General features: G+C 44.6%; 2 protein-coding genes and 1 non-coding gene across 3 annotated transcripts; 1 reads left to right on the plus strand and 2 right to left on the minus strand.

Moving 5' to 3' along the window:
* Window positions 1-747: 747 nt before the first annotated feature.
* Window positions 748-6,811, minus strand: EEF2KMT (eukaryotic elongation factor 2 lysine methyltransferase). Its single transcript, XM_040574296.1, has 8 exons — window positions 6,536-6,811; window positions 6,399-6,461; window positions 5,038-5,118; window positions 4,706-4,807; window positions 4,378-4,511; window positions 3,220-3,527; window positions 1,763-1,912; window positions 748-1,097 (listed from the first exon to the last, which is right to left on the minus strand). The coding sequence occupies exons 1-8, from the start codon at window positions 6,611-6,613 to the stop codon at window positions 997-999; spliced, it is 1,017 nt and encodes a 338-aa protein (XP_040430230.1). The 5' UTR covers window positions 6,614-6,811; the 3' UTR covers window positions 748-996.
* TRNAK-UUU lies at window positions 6,689-6,761 on the minus strand. The gene has a single exon. It is a non-coding gene; the product is annotated as a tRNA-Lys (tRNA).
* An 18-nt stretch (window positions 6,812-6,829) lies between the features above and the next one.
* Window positions 6,830-8,892, plus strand: NDUFB6 (NADH:ubiquinone oxidoreductase subunit B6). Its single transcript, XM_040574298.1, has 4 exons — window positions 6,830-7,114; window positions 7,188-7,280; window positions 7,615-7,659; window positions 8,738-8,892. The coding sequence occupies exons 1-4, from the start codon at window positions 6,935-6,937 to the stop codon at window positions 8,804-8,806; spliced, it is 387 nt and encodes a 128-aa protein (XP_040430232.1). The 5' UTR covers window positions 6,830-6,934; the 3' UTR covers window positions 8,807-8,892.

Consider the following 8,892-nt stretch of genomic DNA (forward strand, 5'->3'; position numbering starts at 1 on the left):
ACTAACGGTCGTGGTCTCTTTCAGCTTGAAGAATAAGATGATTCTTCAAGTTCCTGTCATCTATTTTACTTTCTGTCACTATGGAAGGAGGAGGTGAAAGCATTTTTTCCTTTTCTTTAAGCAGCCTTTAAAACAACATATAGAAATGGAAGTCAAGAGAAAGCAACACATTTGATTCTGCTTCAGGACTAATACTGTCCAGTGGCAAAATGCGTAATGGATTATGAGAAGTTTCAAGGAAGGTAAGCTAAATTCTTCATGCTTGCAGTGTACCACTACAGACAGTGATTCTTTTTCTGTCTTCTAACCAACCTGAGGGGTTGACTTCTTCATAACTAACTATAAAAGTGATAGGCCCTATGAGAGAGAAATGTAAATCAAGTACTGACTTTTGTCATCACTGCAGAGTAAAGATGCACCTGATCTATAGTAGAATCGATTACCTCTTCCTGCAGCATCACATAGGCCCCTGACACTATCTGCAATTCCTGTAGGTATCACTCACACTGTTTTAAGATGACCCACATAGCAAGCATGCAAATGCATAAAAAAAACTAGTTACAACTGGCTTTAGTATTAAAAAACATTTATTACTGTAAGACGTTGTTCTGCTCCCTTGTCAGTATGAGATACTCATCCTGTGATCACAGATCATGGCTCTGTGTAACACAGACATGTCTGTGCTATTTACAAATCAAAATGTGTTTGAACAAATTGTTGAGCTCCGATCTACAGAATCAAAGTGCATTATGATTAGGGCTTTTTTTTATTTCTACAGCTTGAGATACACAGATACTTCTAAGAGGCATCTCCTTTCTTGCATGCATGCTGGCAACTGCAGAAAGAAATGTAGCTCACTTTGACAGCAATCTGCGCATAGAAGTGTATCCTCGGTGCGTGTCTCTCTTGTATGTTTCTGGAATTCAAGGTAGTCTTGTTGCAAGGATGAGATAGCACTTGCTGGTCTGAAAACTACTTGTGTTGTATCTACCAAATCTATATAAATAGTTGCAGAATAGTTATGTTTGACTGAGTATCATAGAGAAAAATACTGTTGCTGTGGGCTGGAATAATCTGCCATCCAATCCCCACTTTATCTGCAAAGAGAAACATCGGGAATCATATTTATGCTTAGTAAAATGAAGAGCAAAAGTTGCATGTGAAGTTCTGCAAGGCGATCTTAGCGTGCTGGTAAAGCAAGCTACAGGCAAATGCTTGAGCATGTATTTTTTAAAGTTAACAGGTATGCTTGTGCTGTGCATTCAGCATTTCGTTAATTAGCCAATGGCTGTAGGCCAGCTGTACAGCTAGTAGGCTGCAAAAGATGGACTTCTGAAGCATATGAAGAAAAAAACATCCTTTCCCCTTTTATTTAAAGTTCTAGCTTTTTTAACCCTCAAAGAACAGTTAAGATAAAAGAGTTTTAGGCTGCATCTGAAACATTATCACAGTGACAGTGCAGCACAGATGTTTTTCCTCCTTCAAGCTTAACCTTTACAATTTTTCCTATTGCCACCAAACTTGCAAGTTGACACTCCTAACAACTGAGAGTTGTGATAGGATGTAGCAAGAAGCTAAAGCCTAATTTCCTGATCAAATCCATTTGGAAGGGTTATTGCTCTTGGACAGACTGCTCTTGGACACAAGAATCCTGTTATTGGTCAGTACCCTTTGCAAGGAAAAAAAAATTCATCTCTACTACAGATAAGTAATTGGGAAAGAAGCCAAAATTATTGATACAGTTGATGAAAAGGGTACCTACCTAGTTCAGCCTGGAACAGATGATACGTGTCTGGATTACGAATTGTGAAAGCAATATAGACCTCAGGAGGTTTTCCATCTGCTCTGAAAGTTGAGAGTTTTTGTAGCATACCGATAAGGCTTAAAGTTATCTCTGGATCATATACCACATCTGCAAAAAAAGGGCAATGTTCAATATTTATTAAGAATTGTTGAGCAAGAAGCAGAAATAAAGCTATGAAGTATTTACTTACGGAAGAATGCCTCTATCGAGGGATTACAAGTTTTCAAGAAGAGATTTTAGAAAACAGTATTTTATGTGCTACGTCAAATTGCCCTCATCTCCATTATTGGTCCAAAATCACTAAAGATCATTGCTCCTTTTTGTAATGGATTGTCAGATCCTGTGTTAAGTCTGTGTTCAGGGACACAGCAAAAAAGTTGAGCATTGGTACTGTTACGACTGTCCTTAGCAGGACAAAACCATGTTGTTAGAAATCTGTATTTCAGAGGCTGAGTGGAAAAGTGTTGATTTCAAATGCAGCACTTTTTATTCTGAGTAATTTCCCTCAAGTAGAAATACTGATGAAAGGTGGAAAACCTGACCATTAAGGGCTGCAAAAGATCAGCCTTACTTCTTGACGCTGTGAGTTTGAAAGTTGTCAGTTGTGTTCAGAACTGGTATTTAGTAGGTGGCTGTTTACTACACAGTAACGTTGAGACACGTGTACCAGTTAACGCATGATGCAACATAGCAGAAGCATGTCCTGGAGTACCAGCAAATAGTAGATATATGTAATTCACCCTCTGTTTTGAATCGCCTCGCCTTCATGAGTCTAAATCAGGCTGTTCTGTGCATTCTGTCAACAGTAGGTCTGGGTTTAAGTTAACATACATGCAGTGACTTCATTTTATAGAACTCACATATGTAATGTATCACATGTGATGCCTTACAAAGAATTGTAATCAAGATGACAATTACATTTTACCATTTCTTTACCTGAATTCTTAGGTGATTTTTGCTTTGCAAAACCCCTAAGCTGGGGAGTAAAATCGTGTAGTTACAGCTCCAAAATTCATTATTGCTATATTTTCCATTAATAGATTTTTATAAACTCCTTCAAGATTTGAATATAAGCAAGTTCCAAAAAAGTAGTGTGTTTTTTTTAATATTATCCCTCATGAGAAGGATAATGCTTCCAGTTAAAATTGACGAGGGTCTCAAGGGTGGCAGATTTATCACCTGTTTCTGGATTTAAAAAATACAGAAAAGAAAAATAATTTTCTCTTCAGTATTGGGTAAACAACTGTTGAATAGCTTAAAAAGACAAAGTGGTGAAATGAACTGGGAGATGTTTCTCCAGACACAATAACCAAAGTAGGGTTGACTGAGCCCTGCAAACAAATACCTTTGTTTCTGTTACCTATTTATTCCTGCACGATGCCATACAGTTGGGCATAATCAGAAGTGAAAAGTACCTGCTGCAATGATGACGTCTGGTTGCAGATCCAACAGTTGTTTTTCTGTAACTGAGCCCCAGTCAAGCTCTGCAACAATTAGTTTTGGTTGTTGGTAGTTCATCCCTTCTGCCTCCTGCCCTTCAGATTTTGTTTGGATAAGATCAATAGTTTCAGGCTCCACGGCAAAGCCATTCAAACGGATGTTTTCCATCAGCTGTTTGAGAACACAATGGTGGTAATCACTAAATATATATGCCTTGGGGTTGCAAGTTTTGCAGATTGCCAGTCCAGTGAAGCCAATCCCACTTCCTAATTCCAAGACAGTCCTGAAGGTTAATGGAGTAAAGTAAGTATTGATTAGGACTCTGAGTTACGACATCAAAACATTCCAATTATATCTAATGGTAAAATCAACTACAAATTATTTCAGTATTTTTTTGAGTAAGCCATCTATAATCTTTATTTAAAATAACTCGTAAAGATGGTAAACAAGATGCAGTTATAAGCATAAAAATGCATCACTTGAAGTACTTCTCCTGCTTTTCCATATGGTACAAAGTACTTCCATCACTGGGGCAAGATATGTTTCATGTGTTCCTTGACTTTTGCAGCATGGTTGTCTCCATTTAAACTGGTTTTACAGTTCTTCTCTTAGTCAGTGGAGAGAGACAAATGATTCTGGAGCACAGTTCCTTTCTTGTGAGGTAGATACTTAAAATTAGCTTAGCTGAATCTTTCCCCAAAAGTGCTTGTTCATCTCCATTGATTATAAACAAAGTCAAGGTGATGAGATTAGCTGTGCACGTCTGCATTACAAACACTTGAAGTTAGATGGGATGAATCCCGTCAAAGAGGGAAGTGCAGTAATTAAAGTTACTGGCTAGGCAGCAAGGTAGCTAAAATTCAACGGCAAACATACCGAGCAGGCCAGACTATGTGGTGTAATGGCTTTCATCTTGAAGCCCATCTTAAACTATGAAGTCATCTCATGAATTAAAGTTTAACTTGCAGAACAGAAAAAAGCAACAGCTGGTAGCCCAACTCAAATATTTCAGTTATTTTGGGGGTAAATATTGTGCGTTATAAAATTATAGTTGTGCATATAACTCACTTATGGTATGAATGAAAACACCTTGGCTTCTTTCCCCATCTTTCTGTCTGTGATGCTGTTTTTACCTGTTACTGAAAACTGTGGAGTTCTCCATTGCCCATTCAGCAAGATGAAGAGCGGCATCCCATGTGACGAGCCCTGTGGTTCCTTGAGAGATAATCGCCTCATTCTCAGAAAGAGTAACGGATTCTCCAGTAGGCTGGAGGACACGCACAGGAAGAGAAAGATGGATCAGCAGAGGCAACTGGTTTTGCAGTTAACAGTCAATATTACCGCCTAGAAAAAAAAAAGTCAGAAGCACTCTAGGTTCTGGATGTGACATTTAAAGCCACTTGTTGCTTAGTTTACATGATTAGAAGTGATTCATAACAAAGCAGTATTATTAGTTTTTACCAGTAAGTAGTTTTTGTAACAGTGAGTAGATTCTTCTTCATTTAAAATATCTGCTAGTGTATCGTACAATTCATCCAGGGGTTCAGCTGTTGTGGATTCGTGCTGCGTGAAAGAGAAAAGGACAGCTTCAGTTATCAAATTGTTAGTCATGGAACAGAGAACCCCCGCATGTTAAATACCACTTTAATACACTATTGGCCGTAACATTTTACACTAAATGCTGTTTTATATTATTAAGAATAATTCAGCTTGGCCCGCAATGGTATATTTTCAAGAAGACCCATCCCAAGATGAATCAAAGAGTTACAAGCAACACGGAAAATAAGTGTTACCTTTTTGATGAGTTCAGTTAGAAAGCATCTTCTGTAGTTGATGGAAGGGGGATACTTTACACACAGAGGGTGGAGAATGGTCTAAAATGATAAAAAAAAAAAAAAAAAAAAAACAACTGCAGTTGAAACCCATTACCAAGTGAAGATCTTAGGAAGGACGCAAAATGCACAGTGATTTGAGTCTGAAGCTAGAAGAATTGATGCTGAGCCAGAAAAAGAAATTTGGTGATTTCTGGTCTGTTAGGTTTCGGATCTGTGGCAACAAATGTATTTTTCACTTTTCAAAAAAATAAATAGCAAAATTGAGTGAAAAGTGTCCGACTAGCTCTTCTCCTTTTTCTTTTCTATTCCTTTTGCTTTGCTGCCTCATTTGTGATTTCCTGTCAGCATGCAGACAGAACATGGTAAGGGATTCCTAGGGTGTCTTGGCTCACCTGCTTCTTTCTTAACATCGAGGGCACAGGGATGTGAAATCAGCTTGGCAGGCTTGCTGCTGGCATTAGGGACATCTCTGCCCAGGTGCACTGAGCTTTAATTTTAATGCTAATAAAGAGCAGCTAAGTAATAGGAAGGAAAGGAAACGACCTGTTCTGCTGGGTCTGAAGGAAGGCTGGCACAAGTGTTACCGTAAGAGTTGGCCAAAGAAACTCTAAGACTCAATTTGGAGTTTTAGAAAGCAGGCATTCCTTAATTGCGGAGATGGATGTGCAGGGGATCAATCCACCTAGTGTGCATGCCGAATTGTTCAAGCTATGGGGGTTATATACAATCAAAATATACATGTCAATGTATATGTGATATGTATATTTCATAGATATATATGAATATATATATCATATATATGTATACATAATTAATACATTCGTGCTATTTCCTGTAACTCATTAAAATACATAAATGTTTCTGACACATGCACATTTGTTTTCACTTGGGGTCTTCTGGGGCTCTCCGGTGGTCGTCGGTAGTCTTCCTCGCTGTGTTTGGACCCGCTTCCTGTGCCTGCTCAGGCCATCTCCTTCTGTCTTATCTTACTGTCTCAACTTAGGCCTGCGCACCGAGCTTGGCTGGGTACACAGCCAGGGACACGCGCACAGCATGAGCTCCTCACCTATCCTCCAGGGTCCTCTTGCCCTCGCTTTGAGAAACAAGTCGGCGTTTTCTCACAGATGAGGCTGGCTAAATAACGCAAAGTTCTAAACTTATTTCTACGTAACTAAACGTAGTAAGGTTTTACTTACCCGCTGATAAAGCACCTCAGCCCCGACCCCCTGGTTCCCCCACAGCAGAGCCGCGCGTTGCCCTTCCAGCTCGGCACCGCAGCGTTATCGCGGCGACCGCCAGCGAAGGGGCCCGGCCCTCACCTGGTGCAGGATGTCGGCCAGCAGGGAGGAATCCGGGGCGCTCCTCAGCCTCTGCTCGAGCTCCTACAGCAGAGGGAGAGGAAACCTGAGCTGAGATGGGCCGGGCCCTCGCTCCCCCCCCGGCCCCGCGCCCTCACCGGCCAGGGGAAGGCGCGCAGCTGCCGGGCCGCCAAGAAGCGCCGCTGGAAGCGGAGCCCCAGCTCCGGCTCCGCCATGGCCCGGGGAGCGGCGTCCGGGCGTGAAGCGAAGCAGCCGCGCAAAGAGGAAGCGCCAAGAAAGAGCAGCGCCGCCGCCTGAACAGGGGCTCGAACCCTGGACCCTCACATTAAAAGTCTGACGCTCTCCCCGCTGAGCTATCCAGGCCCTCGGCGGCGGCGGCCCGCGGGGACGGCACCACCAGCCCGACCCCGCCGCCGCCCGATGGCGTCAGCACCGCGCGGCCCGAGGACGCCATCGCCGCGCGCCGTCGCCAAGGACACGGTGCCCGCCGGGAGCGGGGCCGGGAGCGGGGCCGGGGCCGGGAGCGGGGCCTCGCCATGGGCGGCTTCAGCGCGGACGAGAAGCTGCGGCTGCAGCAGCTCCGCGTCCTGCGGCGGCGCTGGCTGCGGGACCAGGAGCTGAGCGAGCGGGAGCCCGTCCTGCCGCGGCGGCAGCTGGGGCCCGTGGCCGCCTTCTGGGAGCGCTTCCTGCAGCCCGGCGGCCTCTGGCGGCAGCGGGTGAGGGGGGGCGGCCCCGGGCCCCGAGCCCCGAGCCCCGAGCCCCGGCCCTGACCCGCTCCGTGCCCCGCAGGTGTTCAGGACCTACCAGACCGGCGGCTTCCTGGTGGCGCAGGTGCTGATCCCCGCCTGGCTCGTCCACTACTACGTGAAGTACCATGTCATGGTGCGTGCCGGGGCCGGAGGGTGCCCGGGGGACGGGGAGCGGGGGGGGGCCGGCTGTGACTTCTGGGGACACGGGGCCGGGAGGGGGGGGGGTGACCCTGCGCTGCCTGCGAAGGTGTGTGGGAGGAGGGAGTTAGGGGCGACGGGGGCTGCGGGCACCGGGGGGAAGCTTTTATCAGCTTCCAGTATTTCATCAGCTAGTGGAAAGAACCCAGGTTAATGAGCCTGGTACTCAGTAGAGTTTGTGTTTTAGAAGGGTTGTGTTCTCTTTAGAAGATCTTTTATGTTTCATCTGGGTGATGCTCCTTTCTCTCTCTCCCCCTTCACGCTTTCAGAGAACGCCGTATGGTGTCGTTTCATCAAATCCAGCAATATTCCCGGTAAGCCTGTTGACTACTTGTGTTACCTTCCAGCTCTGTAAAACAGAGGCAGAGAAAGGAAGGCGTGAGGAGAAGCACAGGTTTGTGCAGTAACTGCACATAGAATTTCTAGAAGGATGTACACGAGGCAGCTTGTCCTGAAGCAGCACTGCGCTACGTTTACGGTATTCTCGAACAGTTTTTGTCTCGTTCTTAGAGCAGACAGCTCCTGTTTCATTGGCATTTCCCTTTTGTAACTGCAGACTTCCAAGTACGTGGCTGGCAGCGCTGCCCATCCTGGGCAGGAAGCACAAACGTCCCCTTATGGGGTCTGTGCCTGGAGCACGCAGACCCTGCAGGGCTCACCGCAGCCTGAAGCTTTCCTCTTCGGTTCTCGGTTTGCCCAGTGTCTGTCAGATTGTTTGGTCTTTAGTGGTTCTTGGACTGCTCTGAGCTGTTACTCGGTGATCAGTGCAGCAAGTTGGTGGGCAAATATTCTCGTATAAGTTTGGCTCTGATATTTCTGCTTCATCTAAAAATAAAAAATAATTTTAAAAGTTCCACCCCTATCAACTACACAGCAACATACGGTCAAGCTGTGGGTCTCTGACATCAGCCCAACCACTTGAGTAAGGTCAGTTCAGCAGGCCACGGCAGTGCCTGAAGCTTTAACAAACAAAAGTCAGGCATTGGATTGATTTTTTTTTTTTTGAGGGATTACGCAGTTCATGTGCCACAGGCCTTGAGTTTGAAGACTGCTTTGGAGACTCACTAAGGGTGGTGCTGTGTTGAAGGTGGTTATGCAGTGCTATAAATCTGGTGCAAATTTTAAAAACAATGTTCTCTTTAAATGCTTGTCTGTATTTCCGTGGCATGAAAAGAAAGGGGTGAAGCGAGTACAGATTTCGGATAACGTGGCTATGATGTTTTGCCAGCGCCCTGGGAAATGTTGAGTGAATGAGAGTGTTCTGGGTAAACCGAAGTAAGATTTTTTTGTCTGGAAGCGGGGACAGTCACAGCTGAAGTGAAAGACTGAACTGTGTAAAGGAATAGATTGGTTGTAAGAGAAAATGCTCACCATGCTCTCTCATCCCATTAGGGGGACAGAATTTTAGAGACGGGAGAAGTTATTCCACCCCTGAAAGACGAACCTGCTGGGCACCACTGATGGCTGAAAACTGATTTCTTCTTTGAGCAAACAAGGCGAGAACTGCAGCCAGCTGCTTTTTCTCTTCTATAAAAGTCTTTATCCTG

The sequence above is a fragment of the Cygnus olor genome, chromosome 15 (assembly GCF_009769625.2).
Source record: "Cygnus olor isolate bCygOlo1 chromosome 15, bCygOlo1.pri.v2, whole genome shotgun sequence".
In the NCBI taxonomy this organism is placed as follows: domain Eukaryota; kingdom Metazoa; phylum Chordata; class Aves; order Anseriformes; family Anatidae; genus Cygnus; species Cygnus olor.

Coding starts and splice junctions, on each gene's coding strand:
- NDUFB6 (XM_040574298.1), top strand. CDS start 6,935: ATGGGCGGCTTCAGCGCGGACGAGAAGCTGCGGCTGCAGCAGCTCCGC. Junction 7,115..7,187: donor GCGGCCTCTGGCGGCAGCGG/GTGAGGGGGGGC, acceptor CGTGCCCCGCAG/GTGTTCAGGACCTACCAGAC. Junction 7,660..8,737: donor CAAATCCAGCAATATTCCCG/GTAAGCCTGTTG, acceptor TCATCCCATTAG/GGGGACAGAATTTTAGAGAC.
- EEF2KMT (XM_040574296.1), bottom strand. CDS start 6,613: ATGGCGGAGCCGGAGCTGGGGCTCCGCTTCCAGCGGCGCTTCTTGGCG. Junction 4,808..5,037: donor TAACTGAACTCATCAAAAAG/GTAACACTTATT, acceptor TCTTTCACGCAG/CACGAATCCACAACAGCTGA. Junction 1,098..1,762: donor TCTGTTCCAGGCTGAACTAG/GTAGGTACCCTT, acceptor TTCTCTTTGCAG/ATAAAGTGGGGATTGGATGG.